Genomic DNA, 19,522 nt, shown 5'->3' with positions numbered 1-19,522 from the left:
AAATGAGAATCAGAGTTAGGATAGGTGTTGAATGAGGCCTTGAAGGTCCTGTAGCCAACCCCTGTGGGCAGGGCAGGACATATTATTCATCAGCTGATCTTGTTGGGTTGTTCTAAGGATAAACAATATAAATTCTGTAATGCATTTTGCCCACTAGAAATATAATCAGAAACATACATAAGACTAGGATCCCAGCACTGACGCATAACTAAGCCTCCACATTTGTTCCAGCATCCTATCTAAACCTCATTGCTGGTGCACTGACAACCTTCGATACTATTGTGCACAAAGGCAGAAATGGAGCTTCTTGCTTTTTCCACCTCCCTTGCACAGTCTCCTGTGTTGTGAGACAGGATGAGTTAGGCAAGAAATAGCCACGTAGTGCCCAGTTGTCTGTCCAACACTCCTTATAAAAGGTGTGGGACCCAGATGCTCCATTTACCACTTCTGCCCCCGCAGCTAAAGCCAGCTGATCTTTTCTAGCTCCCCAGAGCTCCTGCCCAGTTAAATCTAGGTAGAATGGAAACAGTTTATATCAGAGCCAGCTGAAAACGAGGATGGACACTTAGACTAGGTGTTCTCAGGACAGATTTTGGAAGGACTGGAATCACCACAAAGCAGTGTCACCCACTGCTAGCTCAGAAAGCTGCTTCAGAAGGATATCATGGTCAATGGTATCGAAAGCCACAGAGAGGTTGAGGAGACTTTACAGGGACACATTTCCCCTGTCTCTCTCCCAAGAGGGGTCATCATACAGGGTAACCAATGCAGTTTCTGTGCCAAAACTGAGCCTAAACCCTACTTGAAATGGATCTAGAAAACCAGTTTCCTCCTAGAGCGCCTGGAGTGCAGGGGAGTAGGACGGGGGGGCAGATCACCCTGGGTGCCCTCACTGAGGGGAGTGACATTCAGTGTGCCACCTGCCTGCCTGTGACTCCCAAACCTACCCCATCTGTCGGGGTAAGGGGGGGAGCTGCGCCACTTTGCCGGTGGCATTCCCCCCTCCCCTTTTGTTTTGACAGCTTGGGGGAGGCTTGGGAGTCGTGGGTGGGTGATGCGCCGAATGTCCACCATGGGCAGCTCACTCTGCCCCTGGTTGCAGGGCGCGCATGCTGCTCCAGGCACACAAGCAGCTATCCTGCACATGGGAGGGCACCCTCCACGCCATGCCTCCCTCAGAAGCATGCCTGCCCTGGGCAGAGAGGGCATATGCTCCGCCACTATTGGAGCATACTGGTTCTCTTTTCACAGTGATGGGTAAAGGTAAAGCTAAAGGGACCCCTGACCATGAGGGCCAGTCATGCCCAACTCTGGGGTTGCAGCGGTCATTTTGCTTTATTGGCCAAAGGAGCCAGCGTACAGCTTCCGGGTCATGTGGCCAGCATGACCAAGCCGCTTCTGGCGAACCAGAGCAGTGTACGGAAACGCCGTTTACCTTCCCACCGAGCGGTACCTATTTATCTACTTGCACTTTGACGTCCTTTTGAATTGCTAGGTGGGCAGGAGCAGGGACCGAGCAACGGGAGCTCACCCCATCACGGGGATTCGAACCGCCAACCTTCCGATCGGCAAGCCCTAGGCTCTGTGGTTTAACCCACAGTGCCACCCGCGTCCCACAGTGATGGGTAGAAGATGTCAAACATGTGGATGCCAAATGCATATACTTAGATGAATGCAAAAAAGAGGGGGAAATGAAAAAGAGAAGTGCATAAGAATGTGGGAAGTAAAGGGGAAAGGCTGTATTAAAGAGGAAGATGAAGTTAGATGGAGAAGGGAATTTCAGACAAATGTTTCAGTCATGTCTTGCGATCCAGTCACAATAGTTTCCCCTGGGTGGAAATGAGATAGCAAAGGGCAGGATTCAACTAACTAGTCTCCCTGGTGGATGCTTGTGAAAGGACTTCCTTTAAGACAATGGGGTTTTCTCCCTCTTCTCCCCTGTTCCTCCCTGAAATTGACCCAGGGAAACCCCAGAATGGCAAGCAGGGAGAAGAAGGGAGAACAGAAAAGTTTGCACTGACAGAACAATTGCCATAGCGCTACAATGAACTCCTCCCAATGTCACCATGGGTGGGTTCTGCCACCTGATATCTAAATGGGGGTTAGTGTTGCATACTAGACAGTGGGCGGAGGGGGGTCTTCAGCTGAGGAAACTGGAGCACAGATTGCTATTCAGACATGGAGCTCACTGAATGGCCTTGGGAAAGATATTTTCTCTCCCCCTGGCCCAAATCCTTAAGTTAAGCACTTGGTTGAGCTATGGACTTTGCCACCACAGCATACAGCAATGGCTGCCAACATGGACAGCTTTACAAACAGATAAGACACCATCATGGAGGATAAGGCTATCAAGAACTACTAGTGTCTAGGGACATCATGATGTCTAGGGACTACCTCCAGCTTCAGAAGCATGTTGCCTCCAGTTGCCAGTTGTTGGAGATCACATGCAGGAGAGTGCCATTGACCTCATGTCCTGCCTGTGAGCTTCTCATGGGCATCTAGTTGGCTACTGTAGGGAGCAGGAAGATGGACAAGATGGGCCTTCTGTCTGATCCAGCACCGCTCTCCTTAGGTTCTTACTATTAAAAGGGATAATCCCACGTTAAAAGAGGCTAATTCCATGAAGACTGCCCCAAGCTCCTTGGAAGAAGGGCAAACAAAGCCTGGTCAGTTTTCAGCACCAGTTAAAAACTCCTTTATTTGCCCAGGCCTTTGGTTAAATTTGCTAATTTGTTCCTTGGTGGAGACTCACTAGATCCGCCTGACTTGAACCGGTGCTCTTTTAACATTCTTTTGGTTTATGTTATTTATGTTTGGATCCTATATATTGCATCCTATCCAGGAATTGTTTTAATGAAGTGTAGGTTGGAAAACTTTTAACTTAATAGAAACAAACAAAACACGTGAACTGGCTTAGAAGTGACCCTTCATAGGCTTCTGGGGGAGCATGCTTCCTTGTTTGGAGAAGTGGGCGGCTGGGACTTTAAACCAGTTGCATCCCACAGCCGTCCTAGTATTGCTGTCAGTGGCAAGCAGCCTTCTGGCAGTGAAGTTGTCCCGGGAAAGTGACAGGGTGCCCTTTCATAGTGACGTTTCCAGGCAGGATGCTCGGCGGAGACAGAAGTGCCTCGCTTCCTGGCCTTCAGGCCTGTGCACAATGAGCACTGGGAAAAACCGAGCGTCATGGTAGGTGGGTGGGTTTTCGTTGAGGGCCAGTTGACTCGAGTGGGAGCAGCACGGGTCATCCTGGCCGCCCCGGTCAGCGATGCTGCTGCTGCGGCTCCTCCAGAGCCCTGTCCTGTGAGAGCCATGGATCCGGCACAGGGAGAAGCGGCTGGTGTTGAGGGAGAGCTGCGAATTCCCGCTGCAGCTGTGGAAGGCATGTCGGGAGAAGATGGAGGAGGTGCTGGAGGCGTGGTGGCAGCGCTCGCAGTCCTGCGTGATCTCGCTGTACCTGCACATGGAGTAGCCGTTGCAGACGGAAGAGCTGGTCAGCTCCATGAGCATCGCCTCCGAGTAACTGGGGATCAGCTGGCGATTGGTGCAGATGTGCCACTCGAGCTCCGTGCTGTCCTGAGTGCTGACCCTGGGGATGCGATATCTGTACAAGGGCTCCTCCGCCCCGGTGGGCACTCTGTACTCCACCCCAAGGAGCTTCTCCACGTGGTAGTGCACATAGGCAGTTCGATATTCTATGAAAACTCTCAGCGGCCACGAGACCATCATCAAAGCAGCTACCCAGAACGTATAGTGGGACACGTACCATGGGAGGTGATCAGGGTCACCGTAGGCCATCATGAGCTCTTTGAAGTCTATGTTCCTGAGCTTCATGCCTTCCCTGACCTCCATGTAGTCATCTAGCCCTTCGATCTCTGTGAAGAAATGAGCCCTCTGCGTCAGGTAAGAGTTCTCGGACTCTGTGTTGGCGAAGCTAAAACATTTGGTGAATTTCAGTCGGGTGGCTGAGAAACATTCCAGGCCCATGAGCTCTTTAGAGATGTCCTTGAACCCACAGTGGGAATAGTCAAACTCAGCTTCAGCCACATGGGTGTTGACTCTTTCATGGTAGACCTGGGTGGTTGTATAAGCATCCCCATTGCGGTACCGAGTCACTTGCCTGGTTCGCCGGACAAAGTGGTAGCTTATGGCCTTCCACCATATGCATGGCGTGGCTTGCTTCATCCTGGCAATTCGGTCATAGACACTTTCCACGTCGGCCTTGTACTGGAGTTCACTTTTGGCGCGGCAGTGCCAGCACTCTACCAAGTAGACTACGTAGAGCATGGCTAGGAACGCTAAAGGAATGTAGACATAGCCGTCAGAGCAAGGGCTGTCGTGGTAGATCATGGATTTGCCTTTGAAAGAGCTGTCAAAACTGAGCTTAGTGACTTGTGTGAGTTGGCACCAAGCTACAGCTCCCAGGCAGCCGTACATGAGGATGGAGAGAAGGAGGCATTTCCAGTGGGACTCTCTGCACATGGAAGAGCTCAAAGACTGCTTGACTGGTTGTTGCTAAGAATCAGGCAGCAAAATAGGAGATCAGGGTGGGGAAAGGAAGAGGGGAGAGAAAGAGAGGATTTATTGTGAGATCATTTGAAGTAATTTAATATTTTTTACGGTCAGAGACCAGCTTATAAAACACACTTGGGGGTACAATCCCAGAAGGAAAACAAACATTTAAAACAATGTACAACAATAAATTTAAAATTTATAAATGCGATGAGCGTATAGACACTTAAAACTTTAAGTTACAGATAGGTAGCCGTGTTGGTCTGCCATAGTCAAAACAAAACAAAAAATTCCTTCTGTTGGTCTTTAAGGTGCTACTGGAAGGAATTTTTTGTTGTTGTTGTTGTTTTAAAACTTTAAGATAAGCTACTGCAGAGAGAGAACGCAGAGTCACCCATGGAACCGAGTCTGGGAATTTTCTTAATGAACTAGTTTGGGTCAGGGGATGGTCTGCACCTACAGATTTGTACACAGAATCAGACGACCATCTGGGTCGTCTTATGATCTTTGCCTAACAGGAAAAGGTCACATTTTTGCTTTTCCAGGAGGTCAGCACACCTCACCAGCAGGGGATCAATGGTCTCACTACGTGCCTCTTCATAAAAGGAACATCTAAAGAACAAGTGCTCTGGGCTTCCTATATCCCCCAATGAACAGGTGCAAAGTCTCTGAGCATATGGGATTTTTTTAAAGGATCCTTCCAGGACTGGCGAGGGCAGAGCCGAGCTTCTGGAGAGTGTAAAAGCCCTTCTTGCATTTTTGGATACGAGAAAGAAGAGAGATGCTGCCAGTGTGGCTATATCTCGATTTCTCCAATTTTATGGTCGGGGCACCTTGAGCAGTCCTGTTGTCTCTCGGTGTCTATGATTCTTTGCCTGACCGTAGCGTTTGCCTGGCCTAACCCCAGACTTAGAAGGGCTTGAGGGGCAAAACCCAGTTTCTGAAGGGTGTTCAGGACTGCTATTTTAAGTATTAGATGCAATCTTTTAAATTTCCTTTTTTTAAAAAATGGATCTGGTGTGCTGGGGGAACAGCTCTTTAACCCTCTTTAATTGAGCAAACCTAAATTTCTTCGGTGTGCACTTGAATCCTTCACAGAAAATGCTGGCAATTTGCAAACACCCTGATACAAACTGGATGCAAGGCTTGACCCTCACTGAGTGGATTTCTGCCTCTTGGACCAGCTCCTGGTCATTAGGCTTGTGTGATACAACCACACACCAAAGAATAAAATGTTTCCCAATCCTAGTCCGATTCACCCCAGTTTGACAAATTTATTCCTAGCTACCTTTATTGTATGTATTGCTGCTTTTCACAGAAATGAAATGAAACCGAATATAGTAAAAACAAAAAACCCCACCCCTGCCTAGCATCAGAATGTGCAGCTGAAGAGAAGTTTGCATAACGGTTGCTACATACTGTTATCTATTTGCAACAAATGAATCGACCACTCCCGAACCTTACAAAAAGCTTTCCAAGAGCAACTCATTTGAAGTTAATAAATATGCTAATGGAAACATGCTAATCACTTGCACTTGCATCAGTCATCATTTGTTTACTGCTTATGGTGTGAAAACTTCTGATGCAGGACTTGTTTCAGGTGGATTATATAAATTGCTCTTGTAGTTATTATATTTACAAACCTTTCAGAGGCTGCAGATTTAGAACTGGAATTTCTAGTACCTTTGCCACATGCATATTACACAGGCAAATGAGCGGAAAATCTGGTATGAATGATTTATTTCGTTTTTCAAAATATATTCAGCCCAGCTGCATTGCTGCTCATTCTAAGATACACCTGTTAAGGCTTAAAATGTTCATTCATTTGCAGCTCATTAAGCGTTGGCCACCTCATGAGAAGTGAAGACTCCCTAGAAAAGACCCTGATGTTGGGAAAGATTGGGGGCACAAGGAGAAGGGGACGACAGAGGACGAGATGGTTGGACAGTGTTCTCGAAGCTGCAAACATGAGTTGACCAAATTGCGGGAGGCAGTGGAAGACAGAAGTGCCTGGTGTGCTCTGGTCCATGGGGTCATGAAGAGTTGGACAGAACTAAACGACTAAACAACAACAACAACAACAACAAAGCGTTGGAATCTCAAATTAATTGCATGACCCTGGCCACCAGTCATTTTATAGGGTTTCAAAAGTTCTGTCAATGACTGAAGCCTAGAATCTAGTTCACAACACCTGTTATTAGCACCTGTACACACTCTTTGCAGCCATAAATGAGGTGCTGAAGAGTAAATACCAACAGATTTAATAACCTTTGATACTTCTAGATCAGGGATAACTGGCTTCTAGCCAGTCAGTAGCGCTGTTTTGCCAGATCTTCATGGGATCTCTATTGTATTGTGCATGAGAGGATGAATCCTTTTATTGAAATTAGCTGAGCTTGTCTGGTTTCATAGAATGTTCAGATGCAGAACACTTTGTACTCCTGTGATGGAGTGAAAGATTGTCAGTTTGGCTGGCACTAAACCTCATTCAGCTTCAGCATGACCAGTAAGATTGAGAAGAGATCTTGAGACATGGGAAAGCTAAGGGACAGGGAAGTCAGGGGCAAAGAGATTGAAGGATTCCCAGTCCTGATAGCCCTGAATGTTGAAGACAGTTGCAGACTTTATCTAGCCTGCTTAAAGCTGAGTGTGTGGTTCCCAGGATGGATGAGAAAGGCATTCTTGATCTATCTCTAGTGATATAAAGTGACAGTCTGGAAGGACTGTGATTTTCAAGCATGTTTTATGATTACAGTATCCACCCATTTCTCAGAGAACTCCCAACAGGTATTCCATTAAAACCACACAAAATTGTAGTTATTTTTGATCTCATGACTTTGATTGCTACATACTGTTCCAAGCTAACCTAACATCATTCCAATTTACCTGATACTCCCCCCCCCCCCGCGCCAAGATATCAGTGCCTGAGAGCAGTGCTTTCACATGCATAATTTGTATTAAGCTCTGCAAGAACTTTGAAGGCTGCTTCCTGAAATCAGATCTATGCATCATATAGAACAAGGCAGTGAAATTCTGCACTCTCCTCGTTTAAAGTCTCAGCAAGTAGAGTTTTTTGGTTTGGAAATTTGGGGTTCTTTGGCGTACAAACTGGGTGATTTCCACTCTTCAGCACCCTACAGCGGATACCCAGTATGGTACCCCACAGATGTTGGATTACAGCACCTATCAGCCTGAGCCAGTGTGCCAATAATCAGGGATGATGGGAATTGTAGTTCAGAAACAGCAGACCGGCACCATCTTGGCTCCTCCTGCCCTACAGTATAACCCTTCAAATCAGCAACCAGCCCCCTTCCTCAGCCTCATCAGGAGCTTGTCTCAGTCATTCTTATTAAGCCATCTAGGATCTGCCTCTGGTGCATCATCTTCTCAGGGTCCATAAATACCTGGTTGGGAGGCTTGGGAGTGGCCCAGCACACCTAAGAAACCAAGCTGTGAGCCTCTGCCATAAGCAAAATAAAACAGCTTTAGGGAGGATTTTCCCACAGCACCTGGACAAATGTTGTGTTTATTGCTTGTTACTGGGTGTGCCAACAAGTTGTTCTTTGCTGCTGGACAAGTTTTCAGAGATCATTAGGCAATCTTTTCTTCTGTAAGCTGAATAGGGATGTTCCTTGCCTTTGATTTAAAACCAAAAGAAGGAGCCTGCACACACTCAATGCCTTTGCAGTTTTATAAATGGAAAGGCATTTGTTTATTCCTGCCCAAAGACTGTACCTATCTCATTCCCACCACTTTCCTTGCAAAAATCGCCCTCTCTCTCTCTCTCTCTCTCTCTCTCTCTCTCTCTCTCGTTTTGCCTTTTTAGCGCTTGCAAGACATCTGCTTCCATTTCATTAAATTGAGGTACCAGATTGACTAGAAAAGGATGGCTGTGCATGGCAGGCTGGCATTCTAGGGAACCAGGGCAGTGTAGGGAACCTGGTTGTGAACCAGGAAGCCTTGGATTCAGTGCTGTGTCCAGCCATTAAACAAACTTGGTGGGCCTTCTTGAGCAAGTCACCATCTCTCAACCTATCAAATGAGGTTGTTGTGAAGGTAAAACAGGAATGCTTAATGCACAGGGCTCTAAACTCCTCAGAGAAGGGGTGAGCAAGTGGCCCTTCAGATGTTACTGCACCCCAACTCCCATCAACCCTAGCCAGCACGGCTAATGGGCACAGCTGATGGGAGCTGTAGTCCAATGCATGTCAAGGGTCATGGGTTCACCCCTGCCTTAGAGGAGAGTTGGGGTGAATATATGATAGATAAACACTCTCTTTGTGATGCCCAGACTCTGTGAATGGGCACAGCTCTACCAACCGACTCAATCGGAACACCTTCATTTTTGGTCACTGCCCAATACTGCAGCAGCAGAACTTTGAGGCACACTTGCAATCCATCCAGGCTTTCTGAAAAGGAAATGGGAGAGAGGAGAAAAGAAGCTATACTTTTAAAGAAACTGGCTGCAATCCCTTCACCGAGTTCGCTGGCTGAAATGAATGCTAAAGCTAGTAGGATTTCGATAGTCTCAAAGTACATCCCTATATGCCTCACCCATTAGAAAGAAATCCTGGTTGCCGCTGAATGTAGACGCAACAGAGAACTGCAGCCAATAATGCAACCTCAAGTGCACCTAACTCTTTATTAAATTGTTGCCCGTGTCAATCCTTAACTAGGCTGTGTACACATTAGTGGCTTAAAACACAGCTATCATTCTTTTCTTAATTTGATTTGAAGCTGGTTGGGGGGGAAGTGCATCAAAATGCAATATTTCATAAGAAACAACAGGATAGATGTGGGCTGTGGCTAATTTGTGTACATATATGTCAGAGTTGCCTCTAGGTCCCAGCTCACAGAGGACCAACGCTAGTCAGTAATAACGTATAAAAGTCTTTATTGAAGATTAGTTTCCATTTCCAAACCGCAGCGTGCAACTCTACGTCTTAGAACCTAGACCGGCGAAGCTCCATCTGAGTCTCCGCCTCCTAGACACCAGTTTAAGACTCTAGCCTTACTCCACCTCTTCCGTTGTTCTTTCCTCCTCTGGGTCCTTCTGCCCCCTGGGGTTTCCTCCTTTCTGGACTCTTCTGACGCTGACCCCCCTGAGTCTTGCCCCTCCTTCCGGCGGGCTTTAGGACCTGGCTCCCTATCCGGGCTACCTGCTGTGCCGCTCGCCTGTACATTTGAACTTGGCGCGCGCGCCCAGCCGGTAACTTTCCTCTTGACCGTTTCCCCGCTCTCCGATGGAGGCGTGGCCAATCCTGACTCATCTCCTCTCGCTGGTGGTGAGAACACTGGTCCCGATGCCTGGGACTCCTCCCCCCCACTGCGCTCTGGTGGGGAAGCTGGTCCTGATTTCCAACTGCTGCTCTGGGAGTCCCCGCTGGCCCCTTCTGGGGTTTCCCCCTTGGCACCCCCCTTGCCCTGGTCATCGGCGCTCCCTTCTGTGAATCTTCCGATTCGCTGGAGAGGCTCATGGAATCCCTCTGACCACTGTCACCACCTACGCTCCCCTCGGATTCCTCCCACTCGCTCTCCATTTCCTCCCTCTCCTGTGCCTCTGCTCCTGAGCCCCTGACAATATATCACTTCCCAAACCAGGAATGGGAGCGCACTGGATACAGAGTAAATAGGAGTATGTATACAGTCGCATATATAGACTTGGAAGTAAGTTCAATTGTGCTTATTCCCAAGTAAAAGGGTAAAGGGACCCCTGACCATTAGGTCCAGTCATGGCCGACTCTGGGGTTGCGGCACTCATCTCACTTTATTGGCCAAGGGAGCCGGCGTACAGCTTCTGGGTCATGTGGCCAGCATGACTAAGCCACTTCTGGCGAACCAGAGCAGTGCACGGAAACGCCGTTTACCTTCCCGCCCAAGTGGTACCTATTTATCTACTTTCACTTTGCTGTGCTTTCGAACTGCTAGGTTGGTAGGAGCAGGGTCCGAGCAACGGGAGCTCACCCTGTCGCGGGGATTCAAACTGCCGACCTTCTGATTGGCAAGTCCTAGACTCTGTGGTTTAACCCACAGTGCCACCCGCGCCCCTTATTCCCAAGTAAATGGCTATAAATGTTTGAAGTCTTACCCAGCACTCATAGCATGTCCTAAGAAAAGCCACTGCCTCTCAACTTCCTTCCGCAAAATCAAAGTAAGAATACTGACCTATCATAAACACTGTTAATATGGATTATAGGGAGAGGATATGTAGTGCTTTAGAAGATGGCTGCATTTGTATGGAGCCTTATTAATAGGTAGCTTCCTTGGGTAATGAAAGGATAGCCACTAATTTTCGGTCCTGCTTCCAAAGGTTTTGCATATTCTGACTAATGGGCCATCAGAAGGCAAACACTCCAGAGCAAACATATATAAAGGAAGGATAATAACACTAGAGAGGAGTATGAACTAAGTGGATCAATCTTCAAGCACTACAATCAGGGATATGGGCTGTGTGAATCAGTCTTTGTTCAGAAATATAAACCTAGAACGAGGCAGCTATAAAAATGCAATCAAGATTTTGCTATTAATAGTAGAGTGATGCTAAAAGAAAGCTGCCTCCTTGCATTTCTTCTGTAACAAATGGACCAGCTACCACCTCTTGTCCTGACTGTTTTGCCACAGGGAAGCAATGATTGCCATACAGCTCCAAATACACACACACACACACACACACACACACAAACACACCATTTCAGGCATCAAATGCAGGTGGGCAAAGAGATGTTAGTAAGGAGAGAGAGACTCAGATAAGGATCAATGTCCTGTGCTTGAATACACTTAAGACTAAATTGAAAAACAGCAGTGTGCTTTAAGTTGGGATCTATTTTCTGTTTCAAGCTCCACAGTAACTACAGCTCTATCACCAATACAAAACAAACAGCCACTTCTTCATATCTTTCACTGCATGGGCAGCCAACGTGGTGCCTTTGAAATGCTGTTGGACTACGTCTCCCACCATCCCTGTCCAGTGGGCATGCTGGCTGGGGCTGATGGGAACTAGAGTCCAATGACATCTGGAGGGCCATAGTTTTTCCCCATCTCTGTGTCCTGTGGTGGGTGTTACATTTATCAGATGCAATAGAGTATAGAAAAGTAATGTTTCCTTCTGAGAACAGGAGGTGCTATAAGATATTTACACATATTCAGTGAATGAAAGGATGTTGTCAACAAAACCTTGTTGTATTCATAATTCTGAAATGTTCTCTATGTTATATTTGCTATTATGTTGTTGCTTTATTGTGTTATTATGAAATTGTTGTTGTAATAGTTGATTTTTTGTTTTCTTTGTTGTAAGCTGCTTTGAGCATGATTCTTTTTGTGAATATGTGGCATAAAAATTGTGGGATAAGCAGTCTCATATAACCAACATGCTTAAGTCTAATTAATGCATGAAGGAGTTAATACCATAGAATAAACTGTACTGTCAGGCTTAGTTATATCACTTGCCTTACAGTTTTGCTACCTGTGCAACTTTTCTGACTGATGTATAGAAAGGCACATGAACCAGACCTTTGAAGAGTTTATAAGTAAACCAATGTTAAACTTACCAAACGTGGTCCTTTCCTATGCTGAGGGAAGAGGGAAATTTTTGGAAAACACTTGGAAGGGTACATTTTAAATGTCTAGCAGCCTATATTTCCATACTTTGCTTTGCTGGGGTTCGCTCAACAAAGAGTACTTGCCCCAAACTTGGATCTTGACATCTAGAAATTATTCTTTCTAAATGTATATGTTGTAATCCAACACGAATAAACTAATGAATGAATGAATGAATGAATGAATGAATAATAGAGAGTACGGTAACCAAGGTAATGGGGAACGTATGGGGGAAATGGGTCTTGTTCTTGAAATTGACCTTATATTTGGATTTTCCAGTATTACTTATTTATGATGCATATTTATAGCCCACCTTTTATCAGAGGATAACTCTGAGTGGAGGCCAGGAGTGAGGAGGACAGTTGAAGGAAAACCTTTTAGGCATTCAATCTAAAAAAATAATTAAACTGAAACGCTAACAGTACTAAAACAGCAATCAGATCCCCAGGAAACTGACTAATCCTTGTGAGCAGATTTCTGTATTTTGGCAGGCAAGAACAATACAAACACAATACAAAGGCAGGTGTTTGGGTAGTATAGCTTTTTTTGTTCGCTGCTAATATCAAGATTCATAATTAAGTGTGGAAGAGACAAGCTTTCAAATTGGCAGTCAGTATTTTTAGACATTGGAGACCAAGCAAACATTTCTGTGCTTTTTAAATTATAGGAAATACGCTTACATCATGTCTCCATATTGGCAACAGGAGGCAGGCCTAGCTAATTTAAAACTTCCATTTTTATATTTGCAGTATCATGAGTATGATCTTGCCCAACAGAATAGATTTCACTAATACACATCCTTGGCTCCTTGAAGCTCCCTCTCTTTCATTTAAAAAGATTAACTAATTTGATTCTGCAGCTCCCATGTTTATATTGAAATGTAAGTGGCAAGTTAAAAGCAGCCCTGGACTACAGCCATTTAATACTGCAGGGATAAGTGAGCAAAATAAATAACATGATCCAAAGAGCTGCGGGCTGAGCTGCTGTTTATGCTCAGGAGTTCCACCCCTTTCCATTAGTCTTCCTCCTTCTGTAGCCTGACATTCCTCCTTACAATTCCAGAAAGCCAGGAGTCTTCCAATGTGGACTCCAATGACTCCTAAGGAGACAGTGTCAAAATGGGTCCAAAATGGATGGGCATACAGGGTCCACTGGGAAATAACCTGTTTGAATAATGGGGCTCATTTAAATTGTCATGGCCCCACTCAGTAAGCCAGACATGTACCTCGTTGAGGAGGAGAGAGTGTACAATGGAGGCTCTGGTATCATGAAGGAACATGGAATTGTAGAGTTGGAAGGGTTATCTAGTCCAACCTCCTGCAATGCAGGAATCTCAACTAAAGCATTCTTGACAGGTGGCCATCCAACCTCTGCTTAAAAACCTCCAAGGAAGGAGAGTCCACCACCTCCCAAGGGAGTCCATTTCACTGCCAAACAGCTCTTACTGCCAGAAAGTTCTTGCTGATGTTTACTCAGCATCTCCTTTCTTGTCACTTTGAGTCACTGGGTTGCGTCCTATCCTCTGGAGCAACAGAAAACAAGCTCGCTCCATGTCTTCCATGTGACAGACCTTTGGATATTTGAAGATGGCTATCTGAAACCCGGGACGTGGGTGGCGCTGTGGGTAAAACCTCAGTGCCTAGGACTTGCCAATCGTATGGTCGGCGGTTCGAATCCCCGCGGCGGGGTGAGCTCCCGTCTTTCGGTCCCTGCTCCTGCCCACCTAGCAGTTCAAAAGCACCCCTAAGTGCAAGTAGATAAATAGTTACCACTTTATAGCAGGAAGGTAAACGGCGTTTCCATGTGCTGCGCTGGTGCTGGCTCGCCAGTTGCAGCTTCGTCACCCTGGCCACGTGACCTGGAAGTGTCTCTGGACAGCACTGGCCCCCGGCCTCTTAAGTGAGATGGGCGCACAACCCTAGAGTCTGACACGACTGGCCCGTACGGGCAGGGGTACCTTTACCTTTACTTTTTATCTGAAACCCAGGGGGGCAACTAGCAGTGTTCTTCCAGATCATCTCAGGTGTAGCCCCACCTGCCAGAGATGCTGAAGGGCCTTCCAAAGAAACCATGAGGAGCACAAGGGTGCAGGCTCCCAGGGTAAGTATGGTCACTTCAGAGAGGCCCTCCCTGGGAAAGGCAGAGCTTAGTTGGGTCTGCACAAGAATGGAAGAGCTTAATTTGTCTCTATCTTTACAGCTGGCATTACAGCCCATGCCCAAGGAAACATGTTTCTTTAACAGATGGATTGGAGGCATCCTTTTAGCAGGATCTGTCTCGCAAAAACTTTGCCTTACACTGTGGGCTACTGACCACAGCCAGAACCGGAACAACTAGACTTAATCCAGAGATTCAGTCACTAGCACTTACAGCTAGTGCTGAAAGGAATGTTTCACTTTCAAAATTTTGTGAATTCCCCAACCCAAAGAGGGCAAACCGAAATGTGATAGGAAGGGGCAGCCTTATGTTTTTCCCAGTGTAAAATGGAAGGCTTGTGGTGATCACATTTCAAAACTGAGCTTAGAACAGGTGCGTCTGTTTGCTTTTGCAAAGTCAGATTTAGCTTTTTAAGTTTATTTTAGTGCTTCTCGTGATAACATGTAGTATTCACATATCACTTTTAGCTTTTTTTTTAACGGCCACATACAATGTCTCAAAATCAGCAAAAGTCTTGTGGCACTGTAAAGACCAAGACATTTTATTAGCGCATGAGCTTTCATGGAATAGAGTTCACTGCATGAAATGCAGGGGAAACAATCCTCGCTTGTCAGTTTAAACAAGAATCCTGGGGCATGCTGCTCAATTTGCACAGGGGTATAAAGCAGAAACAATGTAAATATTGGAGTGAAAATGACAACAGAATGCAAAAGTATAGTCCGTGACAATTCGGTTAGAGCTCAAATATATGCAAAACGGCAATTCACGTCCGTAACTGGTGATTTCTCACCAGTGCCAAGGTGATTGTCTTAAGTGACAATACAGCTAGAACTTAAATATATGCAAAAATGAGCACAGTGACCCTTCCACAGCAGCAGTGATTGGTGATAACAGCACTTCTGGGTAAATTTATTGTTTTTGCTTGAACAGACTAACATGGCAACCCCTTTGGAGACTGATATTGCCTCAATATTCCTTACAACAACTCTCTGAAATAAGCGAATATCATTACCATCTCTTTATTACAAATGGGAGGCTGCTACTGAAAGATAACAGCTTACTTAAGGCAATCCAGAGGCTCATAGCTTAAGTGAGATTTGAGCTAAGCATTTCCTAACTCTGTTAATCTTTGCACTACACTAGCTCTCCAAAGTTTCATAAATTACAGCCACTAGTTTAACAGAAGTAGGCTCTGGAAGGGACATAAAAGGCAGGTGTGATTTTATGTCCTAAGGATTTCCCCTTTATTTGGGATGGCCCAGGGTTATTTGGCCTAGATCTACATGAACGTAGACTTGCTATTTGGATACTAATCTTTAGGAGGGAATGACCACTGTGTAAAATGAAAATGATTTCATGGAAGAAATAATAGTTCAAAATATTCCTATGGTGATATTGATCAGATGTTATTAGCTCACACATATTTAAGAGGTGGTGAAACTGATGGCTGCTGCTCTGAGCAAGGTGCCAATGTGATAGCCCCATGAGTCTCTTCCAATGCTCATCATGTCTCAAGGCCACAAGGCCAGGTCTGAGCGTGAGAAATGCAGCTGCTCAAGTTATGTCAGTTGCGAGAGATCTGCCATTTAGCAGTAGCATGGCAAATGATGCCTGCCCATACGTCCATATTCCAGAAATTTCCACTGAACTCATTGAATAAGACTGACGTGTTATGTTTTAATAATATATTGTTGGATATTATGAAACATAAAGCTGACATGCTCATTTGAGAAACTTTGCCCCTTACATTCCATTTGTCACAAAAGTCATGCTTGATAGGAATATCATAGCATATTAATGAGATATTTACTTTGAGCCTTATCAAGTCAAAGTTATTCACACCCAAGTCCCATTGATTTCAACTGTGATAGCTGGTCATGGATGGCACTATCTCTACTTCAAATCAAATTTCACAGGGATAGCCATGCTAGTCGGTTGCAGTGACCAAGAGCCTTGTGTCACCTTAAAAACTAACACATTTATTGTGGCACAAAGTTTCATGAGAGATGCACAGTGAAGTGGGTTATGTCATAACTGAAATCAATGGAGCAACAAAGTGCTTAACTTCATGCACCATATATTATATTATTTTCTTATGCTGATGTTCATAACGTTTTGTATCACATATGTTTGTATGATCTTTTAATTATGTTGCTGCAGGCTAGTTTATTTTTAATTGTAAAATCGAGTGGGTTTTTGTGTGCGTAAAAGATTAAAATAGTAAGATATTTCTGCAATGGTGTAAAATCAGAAACATATATTGCCTAATATTAATATTTTTTTTAAAAATTATTATTATATAAAACAACCAAAGCACCAAACATACAACCATTGCTGATTATTTAGACTTTGTTGACATGGTTGACAGTCCACAGAAAGACACACACAAACACACAAATCTTTGCAGACTGCTTTATGACCCTGATGGAGAAAAGTGATTTGTTGAGGTCAATCCACCAGACTGCAGCAGTGCATTTTGGAAACTCAGCTGTATCAATCCCACCCAGACAGCAGCAGAACCCTTGTTTTGACTTTCTTATAAGAGAAAAGCAGAGGGTTTTGTATCGAATGAAAAAAGCCCCTTAATTACTAGGATGTGCCTTTGATGTTTGTGCAGGACATTCGATGGTGCGGGATGATTTCATACAAGGAAGGAGGGAGAGAAACCCAAGCTTCAGTCTTTGGAGCTCCTTAAACCTGAATTATGGTGGAGCATATACTCCAATTCCAGAACCTCGGAGAGCTCCCTACCCTTCCATACCCGTCGCTTGATCGCTTTTGACTTGCTGGAACCTTCATTCCAGCTGGCTGCTTACTGCCCCAGCTGAGCATCCGCAAGAAAGAAGTCTACACCACAACTTATCTCCCTCTCTTCCTGTCCCGCTCTCCAAACCTCCTAAATTTCAAGGTGGTGGGTAGAGGTGGAAAACGAAAACGGTTCTTGTCATTTAGTGGTGCGGCTTTTCCTGACCCGGTTCTTTTTGCGGCAATTTTGCTTGAGTTTCACCAACCCGGAATCTGAAAGCACCCTGGTCCCGGGCTTTGACCCAGAGCTCATCCCTCCAATACCACACTGGAGTTGAGTGAGTCTTCAAAATGCACAGCTCCACTCTCGCCCTCCAACTTGTGTGTGTTTGTGTCCCCGCATGCATACAACACTGCGTGTCTGCTTGTATACAGATACTCAACCACACGACTCCCCCCTTCAAAATTACACACACACACCAACAACCAACAACAACAACCGGGGCTCCCCTTTGTCCTTGTCCTCCCTTTTGTCCTCACCTCCTCTCCAGCCGCTGTAGCTGCAGCTCCTGCTTCTTCTGGAGTATTTGCGCTTGTTCCAGCGGCTGGCTCTGGCTCCCCCTCCGAAGACATGCTTTGCCATTACAGATCTCGCTGCCCTACTCGCGCGTCTCGATAGAAGCCAACAGGACCGGAAAGTTCCTCCTCCCCGGGAGCCAGCGAACAGGCTGGCGGGCCGGGCCGGAGTGCAGGCGCGGGCCGGGTGGCCCCTACCGGACTCTGCCCCGGGACTGCCGCAGGTCGCTGTCCATGGTCCTGAACGATCGCCTGTGCTTACCAGCGGCCGGCCAGCCTCCCAGAGCGGGAACCAATCCGGCGCGTTGCGTGGTCCCCTTCCAGGGCAGCCTCGGCGCTTCGGGCTCGGGGGCTCCCGCTGCCGTGACCATCGCCTGTCTGGCAGGTCGGCAAACAACACTGCGGCTGCTCGTTAACTTTGAGGCGGGCAGCGGTGGGGAGGGGGGGGTTGTGAAGACGCGGAAGGCGCCTCTGGCGAGAGGCTGGCGAGGATGTCTGGCCCAGGGAGACGGGTCCCCCCCCTCCTCTCGCCAGGGACGGTGCAGCCTCAACCTTTGCGGTTCCCAACTCTGCAGTGGAGCCACTGGGCTGCCAACTTCGGGCTTCCCTTTGCCTGTGGGTTTCTCTCTCTCTCTCCCACTTGGCATTCCCGAGGCTGGCCGTAGGAAAGCAAGATCTCCCCGAGAGCGATTCTCCTGCAGATCCCAGGGGAGCTGACGGCATCTGCCCAGTGCCCAGCTGGCAGCAGGGTGGCACGGAAACCTGACTCCTCTTCCCTAGCCAGCTAGTGAGCGGATACCCCAGCCAGAGCCATCCCAGAAGCCCCTGCCAGGACTAGAAGCCACAAGGGGCCTCTCCTGCTCTTCGTCGCCTCTGCCGAGAGCCAAGTCGGAAGAGCTTTTGCCTCGCGGGAAGTTATGCGTGATCCCCATTCAACACTTTAGGATATCGGGCATAATCTAAGAGTAGAACTCTCCCATAATGGGGTCTGCCTTCTGCTCGGGTAACTTGTGGCTAGTTCCCTTCTGATCCCACTGGTCCTATGATCCTGCAGCAGGGATGTTGTCTATCATCTCCTAACAGAAGCGATGTGATCCTGGATCTCTCTGTTTCTCTTTGGGTGGGTGTGGTGGTTTTAATCTTGACATTGTTTATTTACAGCAGTGGTTTTCAACCAGTATGCCGTGGCACCCTGGGGTGCCTTGAATGATGGAGGACTCCCAAGGAGAGGGGAGCGGCAGAGGGAACGCTCCACAAGGGAGGGTGTTTGAAAAAAGGTGAGAGGCTGCCAACTCTGCAGCCAAGTGGTGACTGAGCCCCACAGGGGTGCTGCAGAAAGAATGTCATTGGTCAAGAAAGCCGTGGACTCAAAAAGGTTGAAAACCTCTGACTTACAGTGTTGTACTAAGGGTGGCATTTAACTAACTTCTGCTCAGAGTAGACCCATTGAAAATAATGAGCATGACTAAGTTGCATCCATCAGTTTCAGTGGATCTACACTGTGAAGCACTTAGCCGAATATCCCTCCTGAGGTGGTGTTGTGGTTAGGGAGCTGGACTAGCCACCTGGGAGACTAGGGTTCAAATCCCCATTCAGCCATGAAGCTCACTGGGTGACCTTGGGCCAGTCACTGGGTCTCATCCTAACCTACCTCACAGAGTTGTTGTGAAGATAGAACAAGGAGGAGGAGAAGCATCTTGAGCTCCTTGGAGGAAAAGGTGGGATATAAATGGAATATTCAAAAAAAAGTGGTATAAAGTATTTAATTAAATGCATAAATTATGCTGCTGCCACCCCCTCATCCCAAGGTGTCCCTCTTCTGTTATTTAGCAAAGGGGCTAGGACACCAAAGCCAAACAAAACAGCCCCCTCCCCAATTTCTGTTTCTGTCTGCCTCTCGTCCAGGAACGCTTGTACCATTTGTTAGACTTTAAAGTGC

General features: G+C 46.6%; 1 protein-coding gene and 1 long non-coding RNA gene across 2 annotated transcripts in view; one reads left to right on the top strand and one right to left on the bottom strand.

The window, feature by feature from the left end:
* LOC310847759 overlaps positions 1 to 19,522 on the top strand; it is a 148,333-nt gene that overhangs the window by 63,919 nt on the left and 64,892 nt on the right. The gene's annotated exons all lie outside the window — the stretch shown is intronic.
* On the bottom strand, positions 1,498 to 17,811 carry LOC310847309 (transmembrane protein 151B-like). The gene is made up of 2 exons (XM_083744901.1): positions 17,548 to 17,811; positions 1,498 to 4,512 (listed from the first exon to the last, which is right to left on the bottom strand). The coding sequence occupies exons 1-2, from the start codon at positions 17,638 to 17,640 to the stop codon at positions 3,082 to 3,084; spliced, it is 1,524 nt and encodes a 507-aa protein (XP_083601027.1). The 5' UTR covers positions 17,641 to 17,811; the 3' UTR covers positions 1,498 to 3,081.

Source organism: Podarcis gaigeae (assembly GCF_964106915.1).
Source record: "Podarcis gaigeae genome assembly, chromosome: 1".
Taxonomy (NCBI): domain Eukaryota; kingdom Metazoa; phylum Chordata; class Lepidosauria; order Squamata; family Lacertidae; genus Podarcis; species Podarcis gaigeae.
The sequence above is the reverse complement of the archived record's forward strand: the minus strand, read 5'-3'. Positions and strand labels throughout refer to the sequence as shown.